At 31.9% G+C, this 24,171-nt stretch overlaps 1 protein-coding gene across 1 annotated transcript in view; it reads right to left on the reverse strand.

The window, feature by feature from the left end:
* Positions 1-211: 211 nt before the first annotated feature.
* Positions 212-24,171, reverse strand: part of LOC129917722 (eukaryotic translation initiation factor 3 subunit C) — a 36,981-nt gene continuing 13,021 nt past the window's right edge. The window contains exon 4 of the mRNA XM_055997799.1: positions 212-1,910. Within this exon, the coding sequence (XP_055853774.1) occupies positions 533-1,910 (1,378 nt within the window). The 3' untranslated portion in view covers positions 212-532. The remainder of the gene's footprint in view (positions 1,911-24,171) is intronic.

Raw genomic sequence — 24,171 nt, forward strand, 5'->3', positions numbered from 1 at the left:
CCATCATCGTAGTTTTGGTTTGATTAAAACCTTGGTTTTAAATACAAGAAACCAACACTATAGAGTAATAAAAAAAAATCCTCTCACACGGTTTCAGAGTACCAAGTATGCAAACCTTTAAGTGCGCTTTTCTCTCAATAAATCCCCATTACCATGGAGACCTACTCTTTTTCTGGCTTCATTTCAAACAAACAAAATTAGCAGAAAAGACTTATTTTTTAGCGCTCTTTTTTTTATTGAAGTTATTCTTTTGATTAAAAATAAGAACATTAGTACCAAACTTTAAAATAAACAAACTGAATACATAACACCAATCCTCCATACTAATGTACGTCTTCTGATTGTTATTTTGTTCCCGGCCTAAGGTAGAACACACTTTGGTATTCTGCCTTAGGCCGGGAAGTACATAAGATTGGGTTATTGTCGTAATTCAACATTATTTATTATTATTCTAGTTTTTAATTGATTCCAGATATAGATGAATCGGATGAAAAAAATGCGCTTTTGAATTAAGAAGAGCTTTAGTAGTAGTCTACTCTTCTTCAATGGTTTGTTGCTGTTGCTGTTGCTGCTGTTGATGATGATGTTGCTGGTTACGTTGGTTGCGACCTTGTTGGTTTCGGTTACCTCGGCGCTGACCTCCCCAGTTTCCGCCCTGGTTGTTCTGATTGCGGTTGTAACCACGATCGCGATTTCCCATATTTCCACGTTGCAAGAAATTGCCCAACTTCATGTCGAATACCTTTTCGTTGACGTCCACCAAATTAGTGACTTTGTCAGTGAATTGCATGGCCAAGGCCTGCAGCCTAGATGGCTCCGATCGGTGCATTACTACGGTTTCAGTTGGATCATCTAAACTAGCCATGAGTTCTTCGTTGATGATCATTTTGCTTATGAGAGAGTGAACTTTCTGAACAGGCAACTCGTACATCTGTGCCAATGATGGTATGCTGATGGAAGTATACACATTCGAGTAAGTGAACAAATAAGTTCTTAAGCTTTCTTCTTTGATGAATTTGGTCAGCATATCACGAACTTTATCTGCCTCGTAGAACAAATCCCAAACTTTTGTGTTCATCTTTTTGTTTACAATAAAGTTGGCACAGGCTTGCCAATTTCCACATCGCATTGCTTTTGCAGCGGCTACTACATGTTCTCGCATCGACTCTGGAGGACCAACCAAAGGCTGTCTTTCGGAGGAACGAAGCTGTTGGTAAAAAGTTTTACTGATCATCCTTCTTCTAGCATCAAACTCGTGAGCTGCTATGTATGGAATTTCTAAAAGCATAGCTGAAACCAAGTAAACGCATTCCAAAAGCTCTAAATTGATGTGCATGTGGAAGGGCATTTGCCGCTGCTTTTCGATTTTTTCCTGCTCAGCAGATCGTTCATGCTGCCTCTGCGGCAACAAACCCTGAGCAAGCAACTCCTTGGGTTTACCTGTTACCATAAGGTCTACCAAGCAATGATGCGCATCCTTAACATTTTCCTGTCTAAAAGCACACAATCCCAAATTGGCCATCATACGATTGTACAAAATTCTTGTAGATGGATCAGCAACATCGATATTGTCTTGCAAGTGTGACATAAGCACCAAATCACGCGCTTGGAACCAGTTGTCATGCATTGCATGATGATAAATGTGCGCCAATATAGCTCTAGTACGAATACGATCTGTGTCGTCCTTTGAGTATATAAATTTGCACAATTTTTCCATTACCTCTACGGATGTTTTCGTAGTTTCAGGTAAATCGCCGTTCTTTTTCTTTAGAACTTCTGGATCAAATTTGTAGTATAAATGTTCGATTTTACGCAAATAAACTCTGCACAACTCATTGTTGTTACCAACGCGTTCGAAATACTTAAGAACACTTTCAATAATTTTTGTTACAGCAACTTCGTCTTTAAGTCTGTAAAGGAAAAAAAATACATGTGTAAAATTACAAGTCAATGATTAAAAAAGCATTTCTTTTTTAAGTCGAAAAAAAAAAAAAATTTTAAATTGCGGAATATAAGTGCCAACATATACTGGACTGTAAGCAAATGGCTAAGGATAGAGCTGACTTGAGAAGCTTTTTGGCTGAGGCATATAATTTTTTTTTAGATGGGCATTATAGCCCAGGGTAGATAATTTTTGAAACCAAAAAAAATCATAGTAGGATGAAACAAATTGGAAAAGGAGGTGAATATCATAAAAATGAAAGGAAAAATAAATTACGGGCCATACCACTTCCTGAACTCGGCTCGCCCGTAATTTATTTTTCCTTTCATTTTTATGATATTCACCTCCTTTTCCAATTTGTTTCATCCAACTATGATTTTTTCTTATTTTTTAATGTTTTTGAAGGCTTCGGCACTGGTCTATTATACACATGCCTTGAAAAATATGTAAGTTAAATCAATTTGTGTGAAAAACGAGGCAAAAGTGTATTATCTGTTTTAATTTACATACATATATTATTATATAATATTAATGTCATTCTGGTAGACGGCTTTGGACTAAACTATTTAGAGACTAATGTCATGTTACAATTAAGAAAATATAAATAGTATTCACTTTTGAAGTCAATAAATTAAACGAAACTATTACGATAACACTGCCTAACACTCAAAAATTTTCCAGACCGTTGTTTATCATTTCTTACTAAATTTTGCTGATTCCGAAAACAACATTAGTTTTTTTCTAGTAGCTCTAGTTCTTAAGTTATACATACATCAAAAGGCATAGAAATTCATAAAATTTTTTTTTAATTATTTCTATCTTCGTGACCTTATATATAATATTATCTCCTAAGTCTCCTAACGTTTCGGTTGTGATTACAGATTCCTGAAGAAGGTTGTAATCACAACCGAAACGTCGAAAAAACAAAATTGACCTCAAGCCCACTTAGGAGATAATATTAATTTTTTTTTTATTTAAAATTTTATTTAAAATTTTTTGTATATTTTTATTTTACTTACTGAACCGAAACACAATACATTCGAAATAAATTTTCCCAGCAAAACTTAAAAAACGCTTGTAATAATAAAATATAAAAAAATAGTATGTCAGCTATTACATGAAGCCTCAAGAGGCTTGACTCTTTTTTCTAATTTTCTTTTGATAATCATTCTGTGAGGCGCGTACTATTACACGATGCCTCTTGAGTCAAAGACTCAAATTTGACATTTTTTCTCTTTTGATTTAAGTATTGTTGTTGTTGTATTCCACCAAGAAGCAAAAAGAAATGAAAGGGAATGTTGAAAAAAGAAAGAGTGGAAAAAGAAACGTCAAAAAAGAGTCTCGGAATTTTGGCCCACGACTCTCCGGTCAGATAATTTTTTGTTTTATCTTCTTTCTCTTTTGCACTCATTGGTTTTGAAAAGAGGCGCGCCTCTTGAGGCTTCATGTAATAGCTGACTATGAAATGATCCCCAAAATGTAAAAAATGAAAATATCTAAAAAACTAGAGCTCCTAGAAATCAACCAGTTTGATTTTCAGGCTTACCCTAAATACATTAAGTTTAATATAATTTTTTCTGGAAAATTCTAATAAACGCTCAAAATAAGGAAAACTGAAAAATTAGTATGAATATTCCCCAAATACGAATATTTCAAAAACTAGAGCTACTAGAAAGAAAACAAATTGATTTTTGCGCTTACTGAATCCAAATCTATAAAATTATACATATATTCTACCTGACCCGGCGGACTTCGTTCCGCCTTTCCTAGTATTTATTTTCAAATTTTAGCCCTGTAATGTGTAAAACTTTTCCTATACAAAAAAAAAATCGGTTCACTCGGTTCGGTTGATATGTGGAGCACAAATATTTTGGCTATTTAGGAAATTCAATTAGTAGGAATTTTTTTTTGTAAATTTATGTGTGTCCTAGTGACAGATCAAACAAAATATTTTTTTACTATTTTGAAATGATTTCATGCTTTAAATTTCTTTATTTTTATTCAATAAAGCTAGAACTGCATCGAAACACAAAGTCAAACAAAGTATAAAAAGTAAATTAAAGTGCAAAATAACAAAAACCATTTTATTGATGTGACATTTAAAAACTTAAGTTATTTGAAAAATTAGAAACCTTTTTGTACTTTTTTCACTTTGTGTTTCTATGTAGTTCAAGCTTAAAGGCTTGGCCACACCGGAGGGTATGCGGTAGCAGTACGGGTAGAGGTAACGGTACTTGTATGAAAAAAATTCCAAACTGACATATCAACGTTCAGATGTGGAATTTTTTTCATACAAATATCGTTACCGCTACCCGTACCTCTACCGCATACCCTCCGGTGTGGCCAAGCCTTAAAGGCTCTGGTTTATTCACAGTACACATAAAAAGGTAATATATTCCGAACTGACATTGGTCGCCAAATTGTCAAAACATGACAATTTGGCGACCAATGTCAACTACCGTAATTCTTAATTGTTTAAATTACCGACGAAAAACGCACAAAAACCGAAAAACCACGCACACAACTAATTTTTTAACAGTTATTTACTATTTTCGGAGACGAAACACGCAGAAAATTTGTTATTTTTCGTCATTTTATAAATTAAAACAAAAACAAATTTCCTGTTTACTGCGATTGAAATATAAAAATTAAAGGCCGGCCTGACAGATTGGTGCCCATTTTTTGACAAACAAATTTTGACATTTTTCGGAATATATTACCTACCTTATTATGTGTACTGTGGGTTTATTAAGTTTTGTTTTTGCCCAAATTATAGTTTGGTTTGACGTTTTGCAATTGTAATTTGTAGTGTGTGTGAAAATGTATGTGAATCCGTCGCAAAAAGAGTTTCAGATCGAGTCTTCCGGAATCTTCCGGAAAAGTAGCAAATTTTTTTCAATGCAGATTGATTCGACTGCAGATTGAATTTTTGGTTGTTTGGAATTCGAAATAAGGTTCTTAACACATTTTTGTAAGTTTTCAGTAGTATTTTAGTTAGTAAAATGAGTTTACTTTTAAACTTTTACTTTAGAACTTATGTAAGTAAGATTGTGAAATGCTCTATTCTGTGGTGCACCACAAAAAGTAGCACAATTAGTTTTCAACTCCTTCAAACTTTTTTCCATAAAAATTTCAAAATGGCCTTTTATAAATTCGGCACTTCAAAAATTGGGCTTTTAGAAAATACGAATTTTCTGAATTTTCAATTTATTTGACATCACTTTACGTTACACATTTTTTCAAATTTCATTCATTTCTTCTAATTTCTTTTATTTCCTTTTTCTATCAAAATGTAAAATATATAAATAGAAGGCTTAACCCAAAATCTGTTTTCTTGATAATCATCTACGCCTCGTGGCTACTATCGAAATTTGTATACTTAATTAGTAAGTTTAAATTTAATAAATTGGATCATTTTGAAATGAAAGTTCGAATCTTTTTATTTAATTAAACGACTCCATGTGATGGGGCCAAATAGACTTCGGATTCAGTTTCAACGACCCTAAAAACCTATGAATTTCACTAAAAAATAACGCAAAACACAATATAGAGAGTTACTATCATAATAAAAGGTTTGAGATGGTCATCGGAAAAAACCCGTTATCTTAAAAACTGTCAATTTTTCGACTTTCTGCTCATATTTTGATCAAGAGCTTCAAGAGAACAACATACTAAAATTTCAAAAAATGACAAAAAATGGAAGTGAAAGCTTAGCGATCGGACGTGTTTTAGGAGTGCTCCTGTTTTATTTTGTTGACAGCTCTGAAGTTGTTGTGAAAAGTTGAGATACTGTCAATAGAGGTGAATTTCTATAGATACTTTATATGCTGAACTGGTTTAAAAATTTAAATTCTGTATGCGTAATGGTTTAATGCAATTTTAAATTTTATTTATTGAGGTTGCAAAAGCAAGAAGTGCTAAAATTTCTTAATTGCTGTGTATTTGAGTGGTTTCTTTGTTCGTCGTTTTAATTCGAAATTGTTTCTGATTTTGAGAGGGAGCGAGCATACATTCGGCCTCAGAGTACAAAGCGGGACTAAACTACCACAAAATCAATCGATCAATCAAAGTGAGTACACACATCTGTATTTATTATTACTCGCACATGAGCTAACCAAAGCAACACAAAATAAGCTTTTTTTTTCATCTTGCAAAAGCTCATTCGGCGAAAGCTCAAGCTAAGACAACAACCTATCTTTTCCAAAAACCAACAAAAATCTACTAAGAGCTTTTCAATAATTATAACAATTATCAGATAACTTACAGTAGCACAACGAATGGAAAATTCGAACCCAAAAAGAACTTTTTCAAAAACTTCGCCAGATTCCGATAAATTTGTTACTCCAAAAAAATATCAAGAGCATTAAAAAGGAAGTTGCCGTTTTGCAAGACGAAAATAAAGTATTAAAATCAGAAAATAGAAGATTTTGATAAGTTCTCAAAAAGATTAAATGTAGTGGTAAATGGTCTGAATGCTTACACAACTGAAGAAGCAAAACAACAATTTCTTCAGATCTGCAACCAAACGCTTGATGTTGATGCAACTACAACCAACACTAGAAAAATTGGACAGAGAAATAAATCGTCGACAAGCTTTGTCTTTGAATTAGGAAACGTTAACGATGTAAACTCAGTCTTATCTGCAACGCAACGGTTAAAAACTCAAGTATATTTATTAACAGAGACCTTACGTATAATGAACGAAAAGAAAAATTTCACCTTCGACAAATCAAAAAAGTTTAGCCCAAACAAATTCCAACCTAAAAATTGAAATAAAGCGTTGGGCAATTGAAATCAATGGTCAAAGATATAAATGCAGCCCCGATGGAACAATCACAGCCTTTAGTGATAAAAGCAAAGAATTTATTGAAAATTTATTAAGTAAAGTAGAATGCAACTATGTAGTTATTGAGAAAGAGCTAAATAAAAATAATTTAAGATCAAACAATCTTGTAAATAGTGCTTAACAATTAGGTGCCTGTCAGGTTTTATCATATAATATTGCTGGCCTCGGAAATAAAACTCTTTTATGTAACTTTTTTAAATTTTTGTGTAATTTTGAAATTTTCTTTTTATATGAAACCTTTGTAACAGTCGAAAACTTTAAGAAATACGAAAAATTTTTCATGGGGTTCAAACTAGAATGGATCCCTGCTACAAGATCACAACAGCAAACAAGAGGAGGAGCAAGTGGTGGTTGTTTATATGGATACAAAAAAAGCTTAGAAACAACTTACAAACTCAGTTTCATCAAACACCTTGATACCATTTTCCTCAGAGGATACTTTGGAGGATCTTGGGTTAACATTGTACCAGCTTACGTAAACTGCAACCACTGGAGAAAAGACTTCGATAAATTAACAAATTTTTTTCACGAAACCGAATTGAATAGTTTTGTTTTGGTGGGAGATCTAAATGTAAAAACTGGGAACAAAGGTAGTATTGATATTCAATTTGGAAATGGATCACAAGTCACACTAGCCAGAATTTCCAAAGACAATATCCATGATCGAAATTGTAATTCGTTTATCGAATTTATAGAAGAAATTGGTGGATTCATCTTGAATGGAAGAGGATATGGAGGTAATACTGGTGAATATACATTTGTGAGTAATAGAGGCTCCTGTTGTCCATCTAATGGTGCTGTTGGCGTAATAAATAACTTTTCTGTAGGATGTGAGAATTTCTCCGATCATATGCCCCTTATAATTAAATTAAATTCATCAGAAGTAATAACTAAAAACCATAGAATAGAACTTTTGCCTAGACTTAAATGGCGCGATAGTCAGAAAGCAACGTATACTCGCAATCTAGATTCAACTATACAAAATAAAGTTATAGCAAATTCCTCAGTAGATTCAAGATGTCTCGCGATCAAAGAATGCATATATAGTGCAAACAGTTCAAATAATAAACGACTTTCAAATTTTGAGCCAAAGAATCCATGATTTGATACTGCTTCTTATTACGCGAGAAAAGAAGTATTCAAACATTTGAAAATGTATAGGAAACATAACAAAGATTTGTTTAAAAAAAATTATCAAGCATCAAACAAAAAATACAAGCAACTATGTCTATCGAAGCAAAGCGAATATTACGAAAACATTGCGAGGAAACTTTCATTATGTACAGCATCGGGTGACTGGTGGAAGCTGGCTAAAATAATGCGCGGTAGTAATTATTGTACGAAAACGGATATAACGGCAATTGAGTTTAAAACTCATTTCCAAAACCTCTTTACTCCAACATCACAACTACAAACATCATACGAGCTGTCAACCCTTGATAGATACATCACTTTGTTAGATAAAGACATTGAAATAGATGAAGTAGAATCTGCTATATGTTCAGCTAAGGACAATAAAGCTCCTGGCATCGATGGTATTCCATCAAAGTCTTATAAAAATGCAACTCCAGCTCTTATCAATGAAATTTATCACCTTTTTTACGATATCTTCAGAACCGGAAATATTCCAGAATCATTCAAAAAATCTATAATATTCCCTCTCTATAAGAAAGGTGATCCAAATGAAGCAATAAATTATCGTGGTCTATCATTTATGGATACTATCTATAAATTGTTTACAACAATCCTTTTAAAACGCCTAAATACCTGAATTGTAGACAACCAAATTTAAAACGAATTCCAAGCAGCATACAGATCGAATACTGTAGACCAAATTTATAATTTAACTTGCCTCATAAAGCTGCAATTAAACCAGAAGAAAAAACTTTATGCATATTTTATAGACCTAAAAGCCGCATTTGACGAAATAGAGAAGCATTGTTTTATAAATTAACACTTCCAGAAATGTCTTCAAAAATGGTCTCAATTATTAAAGCTCTCTATAACAACAATAGCGCAACTGTTTGGAATGGAACTGGAGCCAGTAGTTTTTTCTCTCTGATACCCCCGCCGCACAGTGGATCGAAACTATGAAAAAGTGGTCATGGGACTGTAACTTCTGATCTAATGAACGGATCCTAAAACGGTTTTCGCTATATTGCTTCTTGAAAATCACAGAATTGAATCCAATAAAAAATCACAAAAAATGTTTAGTTCTTTAATTTTTTTTACTTAAAATAGCTGTTAACATACAAAAACTACCAAATCCTTATTTTACTACACATAAAATTAATACTTTACGTTATTGTCTTATTTATTAAGTAAAAAAAAGCGTTTACACATTTTGTTAACAGTCTTTTAAAATACCGATTATTTGCAAAAAAAAATTATTATGAATACAAAATAGCTTAAAAAGGATTATCTTATGTAAATATGTGTTATTTTAAAATGAATTGGTATTATTATGAAAATACCAACATAAACATAAAAATATGAAAAAATTTATAAATATTGTCAACTTAATAATGAAATTAATTTAAAAGAAAATGATGGATTCATAAAAAAAAAGCAAACAAAATACGATATACCTACTTATACACTAAAATTATTTATCAAAAAATCATAAAGCTATGTACAGCTAAATATGAAAGACAAGTAGCTAAAATTGCAAATTAAAATGTACAATGTACATAAGAGCGACCAACGAATGATCAAATGAACCAACAAATGAAATTGTACATATTTTTAGAACAAATTTCTTAACAAAAAACTTGAGTTTAAATTTTTCAAAAAACCAAAAAAAAAATACATTTTATTTTCTTAAATAAGAAACAATTCAGAGAACATATTGTTTGCAAGACAAATTTTATTTCGAAGCCATGACATTATTTTAAGCTAACCTAGTACGCTGCTGAAGCGAAACGAAAATGTTTCTAAGCCTCCAAAGTCAGCAACGAAAGTCAAAATTAAATAATGTCAATAAATTAAAACTTGAAAATAGTTTTGAAGAAATTAAAATTCACAAGGTGCAAAATTCTTTTGGACCAAGGAATTTTACCTGAAAAAACATTAGTGAAACATTATTGAAAACTTTCCAAGTATTCAAGTACAGGTAATAATATCGTTTGTCAATCTCGTGTGCTGTGAAACGAAACGAAAAGAAATTTTTCGTTCTGCTGTTTTTTTATACAAATTTCCGTTTCGCTTTAGAAATTGAAATATATATTTTTTTTTAAATTTAAACTTTAGTTAGATTCTTACTTTATTATCCAGATTTTGTTAGAAAATACATAAGCATAAAAAATTACATCAGTTCGTTCATTCGTTGATCGCTCTGACAGTGCTTTACTCTTAAAAAAACCTTAAAAATTAATTGTTTTTACCCACTCTTTCTTTATTTTTTTGGTCAATCTGCCTTACGTTATGTATTCAGTAGTTATATTCTTGGTTTAAACTACCCCATGACACTTTAAGCTAGCCAAATAACACCAACCCTCCCCTTTACAGATAGGAAAAAATAAAAAAAAATACTACCTAAAGGGTTAAATTTATAAAGATGGTGCTCTAAAAAACGGGGTCGGATTCGGTCGGATCCAAATGTTTTAAACTATTACACACAAACTATTAAGCTTTCATTCTAGACTACTAAGAGAGCGGGCATATGTAAGCATTTTTTTAAAAGCATTTTCAAAGTTGAAGAGAAATTTTCAAAAAGGCTTATAGAAAAACGTGTTTTAGAATTATTTAGAAATATAATTTTAGGATTTTTTTCTTAAATATATATTTTAGATATCAGTATCTTATCAACAAAATTTATTTCAAGAAGATATCTTAAAAAATGAGCCAGATATAAAAGTATAAAACTTTCTAAGAAAAACATCTTTTTTTTTCTTGTGAAATAGTCCCCACTTGAGACTCTGTATCTTGGAAACCAAAACATTTTGATAAAAATAACTTGTGGATTATGAAAGAAGGGACAATTTTCTATGATTAACAAACAAAAAATATTTACAAGAATGAAAAAAAAATTTTCACCCAATGTCCGGAATTTTGTACTAGACGTTCCACTGTGCGCCGTCTTACAAACAATGATCAACAGCTTTACAAACTACTGTAATAAATGGAATCTACTTGTCAATCAAGATAAGTCGGAAAGAGTGATTTTTAGAAACGGTGGCCGTCGCACAGTGGTTCCCTTCTATGGAGGAAGTGGAAAAAACCTATAAAAACTGAACGGGTGGACCGATTTGATTGAAATTTGTTATATAAATTATATAAAACGAATTCTCATCGTGATCTAAAAATTGTGCGTCGTACTTTAAAATTACTCGTTTTTTCAAAAGTTGTATTGATTAATACGAGTATATTCATTATTTTTGTTTCCTTTTCTTGTTTTTTTTTGTGATGTGAATTTCTCTTATACTTTTAAAACTTAATTAAAACTGAATACAAAGAAGGTTTTGAGAAAGCAAATAACTAAAAAGTTTCAGAATTATTATAGCGCCTTACTACTTACTTACTAGCCCAAAAAATTGTGATTTTTTTTTAGTGATTTTCGATAGGCTGTATCTCAGTAAAAAATTATCGTATCATGACAAAACAAAAAGCATGTGAAAGCTACATTCGTCTAGTTTTAGGATTTGAAAACTAAATATTTAATTTCTAATGGTAAAATAACTAGATCTGGAATTATTCAAATACCAAAATTTTCCAAATTTGTTTTGTTTTTACTTTTCTCTAAAAAAAGTGGGAACATTTTTTGCGAAAAAATGATTATCATTTTTAGAAAGGCTATTAATTTGGCTTTAAAATTCGTTTTGTTTCAAACTTCTACGATTTTTTTTAGACTGCAAACCAAAAACCATAGTTTTGACTTTGACTATCAATATCTCAACAACGGATCACCTTACAGAGAATTTAAAGATACATTTGAAAACTTTATTTAATTCTCTACAAAATAAATTAAGTTTACTTTGTTTAAAAAAATGTTTTCTTACATTTGAGATCATTTTAGAAAAGCTATCAAAATAGGCCTTTTTACGGTTTCTGAGAAAATGTGCCGCTATTTTATAACTATGGTTGATTATGAGCAAAATTAAATTTGTTTGAGTTTATTTCAACATATTATTAAAACATACCGTTTAAATTTTAGATAAACCAAAGATTATTAAAAGTTTTCAAAAAAAAGTTAAATTTATACCGTTTTCTGATATTTTCCCTTTTTTGAAAATTTTTGATTTTTCTTTATTTTTTGGTTTATCAGTGATGGCTACATAGACCTCTTATAATGTAAACCACTTTATTTTACAAAAAAAAAGCCGTTAAATTAGAAACGGTAATACCAGAAGCCAATTTCAAGTGCTGTTTGAGTGAAACGCATTGCTACACTCAAGAAGCTCTTACAGGAGAATGGGTCAATATGGGTCATTTGTTTTAACACCATAAATAGTATATATCATAAGCTTTAAATTAATACTAAAATGAACGTGGAGCATCATGGAGCTTTTTTTTATAGGCCGACAAAGAGTAAAAACTATTCGCTCTAGAGGTTTCTTCATATAATATTCTGGTTTTTCTGATTCAAAAGCAAATTCAACAAACGGTAAATGTAGACTTAAGGACAAATATACCATTAACAACATTTTAAAGCTCTATTCTTAAAAAAAAATTCGTCAAAAGTTGCAGAAAAGAACGAAATTTCCAAAATTTTAAAGAATCGGGACCCAGGCTATGCAAAAAATTAAAATTGATTGCATTCTGTATTTAAATATATTTTTAATCAAAAACCCAAATCAAAAAAATTGAAAAAATTGTTTCACTTTTTTGGGTTTTTTCCATCTGGGAACCACTGTGCGTCGTGCAGTTGGAGAAAAATGGTTTTTTAACAATGAGGAAATCAAAATCACCAATTAATTCAAATACCTCGGTGCTATACTTACGTACAACATGTCTTAGTCAGAACATTTATCGGAAAGGCTCACGATCTCGAAAAAACCAATTTAATTTTGAGTCATTTGGTATTTGAATGTACTTTATGGATAAGGTTATATAAGTTAAATGATCAAGCATTATAATCAAGAATGCTCACCAATTTTTGGGTGTTAGTGATAGAAAAAAATGTACTAGTTGTGTTGACATTTTATGGAGGACATAAGGTAGTTAGAGTGAAATAACAATGCAGTCTTTTTAATTTGAATGATGTCAAAAAAGTGTTTGGCACTAAAATCAATCTTTTTTGTCTAGTGACAAATAGTCATGGCTTACAAATCTGTATGTATTCAACAACCTGCAATTACCACTCAAAATAGAAGCTCTCCAGTGTAGCTTTAAGCGTTTTAAAGGATATAAGTGAAACAACTTGAATACCTCCTCCTTTTTGGAAGTCGGTAAATAATGCGTTTTATTGCAATTTTTTCCATATAACCTCACTATAGAGACTACAAGACTTGGGCATCTGACACATACAATTTAAAGATCTTTCCAAAAAAATACGAATACCTAATTTTATAAATGCAATGAATTAACTATTAATTTGCACTAAATTTCGATAGTTTCATTAGTTTTTGAATTACTTTGCACGCCGGCGGCGCGGAAAAAATACGTTTCGAGAAAAATGCGTTTAAATTTTTCGTTACCTACTGCATTAGATTTGGAGCGCATGGGTTTGAAGACTATCTAGGAACTTTTGATGCTTCATATAACGCTAAGACCACTAAAATATTTTTTTAGATGGTAAAGAATTTTTTAAACAAAAAGTGCAAAAAGTTCCCGAGACATTATCACCCCATAACGCGGAAAAGTAATGAAGATTAAATTTGGTTATTTATCCTTAAAGATTAATTTACTTATAGATAAATATTTACTTCATTTATAAGTTATTAAGACCATAATCGACCAAAAACCAATCTTGAAAAATCAAGCTTTTAGCTTTTAAAGCCAATAATGTTTATTATATTTCACAAATATTCATCATAATATTTCGTCTCTCGCTGCTTCTACAAAAAGTTCGAATATTTGTTTATTATTTGTTTATTTTTGTTACCCCTAGTTACACTTGTAGTTTTTTAGAAGCAAAATGGTTTGAATTCGCCAGACTACAAATGAATGTAAATTTTTATGAAACAGAAAACTACAACTCCATACTTTATTTGTGCTTGTAACTACAAGTCTACAAGTACAACACTAATAGTTTTATGAAATAGTTCCCTGGTCTAATTTCATCAAAAATAAAAACATACTGCAATCTTCAAAATACAAAATATACGAAGCTGTTTCAAGATCAGTTATGAACTACTGTGCACAAATCTGGGGCTATACTGAGCATACTGAAATAGAAAAACTACAACGTTTTTTTGTAAAAAGATCTTTCTTTCTGCCAAACAACGCACTTAACTATGCAATAAATACAATATAAGTTCAAGTGTCGTACCTGGGCGAAACGCTTTATAAATTTTTGGAGTTGAGGTCACTTGAACTTACATATATTGAATTATATTCAATCACTCCACTTAAAATTAAAATAAAATAAAAATAATTTTAATAATTTTTTATTATTTTTGTTATTTTTTTCTTCGTTATTATGCAATCAATATAGAAACCGGACTTCCCAAGGCCTTTCTTACAACACTAGAATTGCACTTCCGATACATTCAAAAAATATACACTCTTCCTGAGAACAGATTAACACGTAAACTGTCAAATATTATCATCAGAAAACAAATATTCTGGGCGAGTGAATGGTCCACAATCTTCAATCAAGTTGGGATCGTTTTTAATTGGTCTGCAAAGTCTGAGTGGAGTAAAATGCATAGAGAACTAGATAGAACACACACAACGAGCTACAGTGAGCATATTAATCGTGATCATTTTCTTAATATCCTCAATGGACAAAATTATACCAATCTCTACAACTTTCTTAGAAACGCACTACGTTATCGAAATTTAATTATAAATGAGTATTCATAAAAAAATCGCTAAGCTAAAACTAATTCTACAAATTTATTAAAACTCTTTACCTGACAGGCAACTTTATAACACAGTACACATAAAAAGGTAATATATTCCGAACTGACATTGGTCGCCAGATTGTCAAAACATGACACTTTGGCGACCAATGTCAGCTACCGAATTCTTAATTGTTTAAAATACCGACGAAAAACGCACAAAAAACCGATAAACCACGCACACCACTAATTTTTAAACAATTATTTACCATTTTCCGCGATGAAACACGAAGAAAATTTGTTATTTTTCAATTTATAATATTTTTAAATGACATTTTATAAATTAAAACAAAAACAAATTTCCTGTTTACTGGCGATTGAAATATAAAAATTAAAGGCCGACCTGACAGATTGGTGCCCATTTTTGACAAACAAATTTTGACAACGTTCGGAATATATTACCTTATTATGTGTACTGTGACTTTATAAGTTATTGTCATTAAATTTAAATTTTAAAGTTAAGAAAACTAAATTAACTATGTATACATTTATTGGAAATAAAATTTTTTATCTATCTATCTTCTGAAATTTCAGACAATTTCACCGAGGGCCACTTCCCATACAAAATGTGCGGGGTCCTTTTAATAATGTGTACTTATGTTAAATTTTAAATAAAGCTGATGAATTGGGCAGTCAAAATTGGTTTTGGTGTTTTATTTTGACATGATAACGTCTAATAAATCGATGAAACCCGGCTACATACACGACAAATATGACACATTCTCCCGTTTTATTACCCGTTTCCAGTGTGATTTAGATTATAATTTCATCTTAAAAGCCAAGTAACATGAAGTCAAGTCCAACTTAAGACAGTTGAATGATTTTAAACCCCAAATATTGAATTTGCTTATATCTTGACATCAGCGTGACCTTCCGGGTCCATTAAAAAAAAAATTGTCTCGAATGAACCTTATCACACACACAAAAATTCACAAAAATCTATACAGTCTTTCAAACTCCAAATATGGAATTTCACTATAACTTGACAACAGCGATACTTACCGGGTCCATATCACACACATAAAATTTTACAAAGATCTGTCATGTCGTTCGTTTAAAATATGCAATTTTCTTAAGATTTGACAACAGCGCAACCTACCGGGTCCAATTATGAAACAAAACATGTGTCCAATGAACCTTATCACACACACAAAATTTCACAAGTCGATCGTTCAAAATATGCAATTTTCCTATAGCTTAACAATAGCGCCACCTACTGGATCCAATTATTAAACAAAATCTGTCTCGAATGAACCTTATCATGACACAAAACCTGTCTGGGCGAATCTTATCACACACACAAAATTTCACAAAAAATATCCAGTCATTCGACCCCAAATACGGAATTTGCATTTAACTTGACAGCAGCGCCACCTATCGGGTCCAATTATAACACAAAACCTGTCTCGGATGGACCTTATCGCACACACAAAACTTCACAAAAACGGAAAAATACGGAATTTGAATTTTACTTAACAACAGCGCCACCTACCGGGTGCAATTATAACAAAAAACCTGTCTCGGATAGGTCTTATCGCACACACAAAATTTCACAAAAATCTGTTCAGTCCTTCGACCCCAAATACGGAATTTGCATATAACTTGACAACAGCGCCACCTACCGGGTCCAATTATAGCACAAAACCTGTCTCGGATGGACCTCATCGGACACACAAAATTTCACAAAAATCTGTTCAGTCCTTCGACCCCAAATACGGAATTTGCATTTAACTTGACAACAGCGCAACCAACTGGGTCCAATTATAACACAAAACCTGTCTCAGATGGACCTTATCGCACACACAAAACTTCACAAAAATTTGTTCAGTCATTCGACCCCAAATACGGAATTTGCATATAGCTTGACAACAGCGCCACCTACCGGGTCCAATTATTACACAAAACCTGTCTCGGATAGACCTTATCGCACACACAAAATTTTAAAAAAATTTCTTCAGTCATTCGACCCCAAATTCGGAATTTGCATATAACTTGACAATAGCGCTTCCTACCGGGTCCAATTATAAAACAAAACCTGTCTTGGATGGACCTTATCACACCCACCAAATTTCAGAAAAATCTATCAAGTCGTTTAGAAGGAGTAGGGTCACAAACAAACGCACAGGAGAATTATACATATACAGTCGTCGGCATAATTATTTTGACTAATTTACAATTCTCGATCTGATAAGAATAATTTCTTACGGTTTAACTTTATATAGGTTTAAGTTAATGGTTATTTATTAAGTATGTTATGGTGAATCTCATGGTGGTCAAAGTAAGTCATATGAGTGAAATTTGGCCTTCAGGCGGCTTTTTTTGTATTAGAAGTGTTATTTTTTGAGCGGCATAAGTATTTTGACCAGCATTCTTTTTTAATTTTGGTAATGTAAAGTAATACCTTGTGCTTATTTTAAGCATGTATCAAACTGTTGAACATGTTAAGGCTCAGATTCATAAAAAAATTGGAAAAATTTCGCAAATAAATATTGAAATTAGTGAATTTATTGTTACAAGTTAAAATTCCCGTTACCTGTTAAACAAATCAATGGAGAACTGATTTGTTTGCGTCAAATTATGTCTTAGCTAATAAAGAAACACAAGAGTACGAGTACTGAGCAGTGGTGCCACTTTACTTCAATTGAAGTAGATCTACTTCTTTTTTTCCAAAAAAAATTAAATCTACTTCCTACTTCGCACCATCACAAAAATATCGAAATTTACTTCATTTTAAAATTGCTGTTCCAATCTATTTCAAGTTATCAAAATTTAAGCCAAATCTACGTCTTTTTTCAGAAAACCAAAAATTTGACTAAAAATTTTTATAAAACAATGTATAAAAATACATTTACACCGAAAATATGTAGTTTGAAAGAATTCAATTTTTTGGTTTTAGTTCTTTTTACTAATTAAACTATTTAACTTAAGTAAATTTAATAGAATTATTTTTTTTTTTTATATCGATTTTTTATAAAGAAAAGGATATTTTGAAATTTACTTCGATTTTTCTCAATCTACTTCCATTTTTTCCTCAAATCTACTTCGACTTTTTTCTGCAAGTGGTAACGCTGGTACTGAGTAGAATCAGCCATGAATCTGCACAAAACAAAAAAATACACAAAAAAAAGACAATTTGTTTTTGGCTTAGTTCACTTTGAATCCCAGATTGAACCCTTATATCATGGAGCTGGAAATGAAATCCCTAGGGAAGAATTCCTCCTCTATAAAACTATGAAATTCGCAAAAAAGTACGTTGGTAAGATTTTTTTTTTTCTTGAACAAAGTTTTCTAGACCGCATCCGAACAAAATTCACTCTTGGTGATTTATGGAGTGCATAAAAACTTTCATCGGTCCATTAAACCTTGATCCAGAAAAAATTAGGCTTACCAACGTGCTTTTTTGCGAATTTCATAGTTTTCAACATGCTTTCAAGAGGTTAACTAGTGCTTTTCCTACTGAATAAGTCCCAAAATTGTGTTTCCTAAGTCTCCTGGGAATCTTTGCTTTCTGAGGAGGAATTCTTCCCTAGGGATTTCATTTCCAGCTCCATGATATTAGGGTTCCACCTGGGATTCAACGTGAACTACGCAAAAAAAAATTGTCTTTTTTTGTGTATTTTTTTGTTTTGTAGAGATTCATGGCTGATTCTACTCAGTACTCGTACTCTTGTGTTTCTTTATTAGCTAAGACATAATTTGACGCAAACAAATCAGTTCTCCATTGATTTGTTTAACAGGTAACGGGAATTTTAACTTGTAACAATAAATGCCCTAATTTCAATATTTATTTGCGAAATGTTTCCAATTTTTTTATGAATTTGAGCCTTAACACAGTTTGATACATGCTTAAAATAAGCAAAAGGTATTACTTTACCTTACCAAAATTGAAAAAGAATGCTGGTCAAAATACTTATGCCGCTCAAAAAATAGCACTTCTAATACAAAAAAAGCTGCCTGAAAGCCAAATTTAACTCATATGACTTACTTTGACCACCATGAGATTCACCATAACATACTTAATAAATAACCACTATCTTTACCTATATAAAGTTTAACCGTTAGAAATAATTCTTATCTTCTTATCAGATCGAGAATTGTAAACTAGTCAAAATAATTATGCCGACGACTGTATATAAAATAAATCTTTCTGACAAATTTTAAAAAGTCTAAAATTGTTGGCCAGTGTAATCGTTTAATTTTAACGATACTCGTTAATTTTTACGATTTGCCTATCGTTTCACTTTCGCTTTCGTTAAACTATCATATTGTTCGCTCGCCGACAGAATGCATGTGGGCCTTAAAAAAAACTTGTAAAACAATGATACGTAATCTTCTCTCGTGTGAAAGGGCAATGAGTTGTGAACGTTGCGCGGTACAGGTTTTTGCGATGGTAATTTCAGTTCATTACCTACCACCACTATGAGAAAGAGATCCATGTAAAAATTGTTGAATCAAATACATACAGGGTGTCCGGTAAAAAATGGATAAGGCTGAAACGACTGATAGCTAAACTTATGACTGTACTAAGACCAAATAGAAAAAAGTCTATCGCAAATGTTTTTTTTTTTTCTACTTTACATTTAAAAAAAAAGTTAAATAACTTTTTTAAAGCCACTATTCAACGGTTATAACATTTTTTAATGGTTATGTATTAGAAAAATTATTTTAAAATATGACTGATCAAAAAAACTGATAGAATCCTTGCATTTGTGGCAGCAATGTGAAAAAACTTAAGATTCTACAGTTCAAATAATATATTAAATTAATAGGATTTTTTGCACTTTGGTACCAATAACTTCCTAGTAACTCTAGAAATGAAAAAAACTATTACCATTTTGCAATCCCCTTTGGACGCGCATATTTTTAAAAAGTACATAGGTGGCCATGTACGTTCCTATAGATTTTTACTTGCTCTATAGGGCAAGTATTGGTTTCGTGGCGAAAAAAAAATTGAGGTTTTAATCAAAACCAACATTACGATGATGGAGAACTGCGAAAAAGTGGGTCTCGCAATTCCGTCAGTGCGTCAGTCTGTACACATTTCCACAGTCTGGACAGGGTGGACGGATTTTCTTCAAATTTAGTACAGATGATTTTTATGGAATTCTGAAAGTTGTTTTTTTTTATTAAATATCTCGAAAACTGCTCTCACGATTTTGATTAAATTGCAGACGTAATATTCAAAGCGATTGCAATAAAACTGCATTTTTATTTTTTCCAAAAAAAGTCATATACAATTTATTTTTTAATTTTACAAAATTTTGCCCTAAATGTCGGCTCTTCTCCAATATCAATTTTTTTTAAATTTATATAGAGCCAGCTTTTAAAATCCACAAGTAAACTAACATACAAGTGCTTTGAACTGCAATAGCAAGTACGTGCGACTCCAGTCGTGCATTTTATTTTTACACCACAGGTGTTTAAAATTTTTTTATAAAATATTTTTTTTTACATTTTGCATCGAAAAACGAATTTCAATATGCAACAGCTATACAAATTTTTAAATGCTCATGGTTTTAGTCAATTATTGTAGAAAATTATAAAAAAAAGAAATGTACAAAATTCATTCATTCGTGGTTGTGGTGAACAAAAACGTAAGATGATGATTTTGAAAATACACTGAACAAAAAAAGCTAATATTTTCAAAACTGGTTGCGATAGATATTTTTTCTATTTGGTTTTAGTACAGTTTAGCTATCAGCCATTCAACGTTTATCCATTTTTTACCGGACACCCTGTATATCGGTTTGTAACATGTAAATAAGAGTCAAACCGAACTCTTTTTAAACTTTTCGGATATGCTTGGCTTGTCAGCCACTGCATAATTTGCAACAGCTAAAGAATCAATCGCAATAGGGGTTTATGTCGTCATTCTTTGAAATTTGCTGCTTTTGAAATATTAGAGATAAAACTCCTATTCACAATTTATCAAGATAATTTTTGTTTGTTTAGCTTTGTTTGTTGAAAAGAAGCTGGTACCTAAATGAAATTTGGTACCAGCTTAGAAAGTTTGTTTTGTTTTGGGAGACATACACTATCTGCAAAAAAATCACAATCGGATAAAATCTGCAGAATATTGTTGGGCAAATGATGAAATCCCCATAGGGCACTATACTAAAAAGACAAAATCTTCAATAAACAATTTTTACTCACGCTTTCCTCCAAATCCTAAAAATCTCTAGTGAGCCAAAAAAAAAAACGATATAGAATGAAAAAACAAAACAAAATACACAGTAAATTAAAGTTAAATCGGCACCAAACAGGACAATATTAAAATCATATATGTAGGTTTCATGTTGAATACCCAAGAGCGAAAACAAATTAATTGAAATAACCGTGATTTGAATCTTCCTTTTTTGCGTGCTTTAACCATGATGATACCTTACTGTGGGATACTGCAAGTTGAACCAAACAAAATGTTTGAGCTAAGTTATCGCATATGAATATGGTGCAAACATATTTAGGCCTTTTTAAAAATGAACATGCGCAATTTGATTGCTTAATACACAACTTGTGTGAAATTTTTGGATTTTCTTTCGGAGATTTTTTTTTGAAGAGTTTTTCCTAGAGATTACCCTGTAGATTTTGTCTTGAGGATTTATATTAATAAATTGTATTACCCCCTTAGACTCTCATGCTAGTGTTCTAGGTTCGATTCCTATCAGTGCTTACTTTTTTCAAATCTTAATAAAATAACAAGGTGTTAGCTCAAATTTTTTCTTGATTTCAACTAGACCAATGTTGAAATTTTCGTTATAAGAGCATAATGTAGTGCGGCGCTGCGGATTTATCTAAAACAATAGAACAAAACTGAGATGCAGTGTTCTAATTTTTGTTTGCCGTTCAGGAATGCCGCTCACTGTTTAAAGATAACTTAACTTATTTCTTACCTGAGCTAACCGTTTGTACACATTGGCCCGTATGCATAAGAAATAGTAAATACTTGTACAAGAGAAACGAGTTTTGATATGCACAAAATGTGAATAAAAAAGTTCATACTTTACAATTTTTCAAGTAAAAGCATTTACTATTTTGTATGCATATCACCCATTTTAGTGTTGTTAATTAAAATGCATAAAGGATAATATACCTACTTCATTGATTTTCAAATAAAGTTCTTAAACGCAGAATTCATACATTATCTCTAAAAATATAAAATTAATGATTCGTTTTTAATTTTGAATGCGAAAGTTTCAACACATGTTTAGTTTTTCAGAAGACAAAACTGTTTTGAAAACGTGAACTACTTCAGGTCTTGTGAAACAAGTTTTAAGGAAAACTAATTTTGTTTTGTATTTTCAGAAATGTGAACAATATGGGCATAAACTAATAAAAAAAAATTATTAAAAATTGATTTTTCTAATAAAAATGAATATGTTAAGGATAATTTGTTTACCACACAATATAGTTTCTTATAAGCTATCTACGGTGGAATATACCATACAGACATCTTTTGTATGAACTAGAATAGTGTTTTTCAAAGTGTGGGTCGCGACCCCCTGTCTGATCGCTGCGGCAAGCCAAATATTGATACAAAAATGAATGCTAAACAAAAAAACAGAACATTTCTCAATGCGACAAATTTGTTTGTATGTTTTTTAATAAATGTTGAAATCTTGGATTGATCTTTGATATTTTAACGATTAAATCGTGGCGTGGCAAAATCGCATCGTCACCTCCTCGCGGTGCCCGCTGGATATCCAACTAACGACGAGCGTTGGATATTTTCGATCCACGAGCTGAGTCACCTGAGTTATCTTTTCAGGAACTAGGAGCAAAAGAACAGAAATATCGCTCTGAATGCACCAGCTCACAATTAAATCCAAGAGCGTCTGACACATATTGTGCGGCACACTGGTCAGCGTCTGTACCCTGTGGGGCGGCTGAATATAAACTATGGATAGAAGTAACTGACCTATTTATGGTACGAAAACACAGTTAAAAAAAAAAAAAATTATGGCAATGAACAAAACGAATAGATTAAATACCCCAGGTGGCAATCCAGTTAAACTGGTAAATCCACTCTCTTTAGAGGTCGGTCCTATGGATTCTGGAGAGGACCAATTATTGCTTATAAATATTGAGAGACGGAGTTCAAAGATGCAAAGAACTCCCCCAAACAAATTAACTTCAGGGGTTACATCATCGACAACCTCAAACAATACTACAGATGTTAAAAACATCAGCGAAAAAGGAACCAAGATCAATGAAGAGATCGACATCACAGATCAACAGAGTTCCATCGAAGAAAAGGAGAAAGACCAATCAAAAAACTACTATGATGAATGGCAAATTGAAATAGCGGCAAGAAAACAACTTGAAGTTCTAGTTCAAAGTCTTCAGCTGCAAGTGAAAAAACTCGAAGAGAAAGTTTCCTTGATTAGCAAGAAAGATGCAGAGTCCACGCTTCAGTTAAGTCCAAGATATATGGAACCTGAATATCAAACTGATGAAGAAGAACTCTTGTTCGAAACTGAGAAAAAGAAAAATAAGCGTATCACAAAGAAACGTAAAGCAACAGGTAGTCCCGAGATTTGTTTAAGAAATCAGAAAAGCTCTGAAGCTGTAAATAATAAAGAGTTGATTACAGAAACTAAAAAAGTGAATAATGCGGTAGCTGATGCTAAATCAAAATCTCACGCTAAAGGCAGCAAAAAAATTACACCACCACCAATTATGATCTCAGGATTTCCAATTTTTGGAGATCTCAAGAAAATAATAGAAAAATGTACTAAAAAAGCTTGCAAATACACATCGTACAACAAAGACAACTGGAAAGTCATAGTCGAAGAAGCCGACGAGTATAGATCTGTCACTGAAGAACTGAGCAAACACAAAATTCAATGGCACTCATACGAGAACAAAGCTACAAGGCCAACAAAAGTAGTAGCCAGAGGTCTTCATTCATCGTGCTCTCCCGAGGAAGTAGTGGATGATCTTGTAGAAAAAGGCTTTCAAGCCCTTGATGCAGTCAATCTATTTAAGAACGAGACAATTAAAAACTCCTCTGGAGAATCGACGACAAGTAAGAGGTTACTACCTTTATTCATGCTAACTTTTGACAGTAAACAAAGTATCGAGGAGATTTATAAAGTAAGATCAATCTTGGGCATAGCTGTTAAAATTGAACCGCTCCGAAAATCTAAAGTTGTTCCGCAGTGCAAACGTTGCCAAGCTTTTGGTCATACCCAAAAATACTGCAACCGCGAGTTTGCTTGTGTAAAGTGCGAAGGAAAACATGCAACTAAAAATTGTCCGATGAGCAAAGATCAGAAAGCAAAATGTGTGAACTGCCAGGGTAATCACCCGGCAAGCTATAGAGGCTGCCCAGTTGCCAAAAAATTCCAAGAGTTCAGAAGCAAAAATACATCTGCTAGAGA

This window comes from Episyrphus balteatus, chromosome 4, assembly GCF_945859705.1.
Source record: "Episyrphus balteatus chromosome 4, idEpiBalt1.1, whole genome shotgun sequence".
NCBI classification, from domain to species: Eukaryota; Metazoa; Arthropoda; class Insecta; order Diptera; family Syrphidae; genus Episyrphus; species Episyrphus balteatus.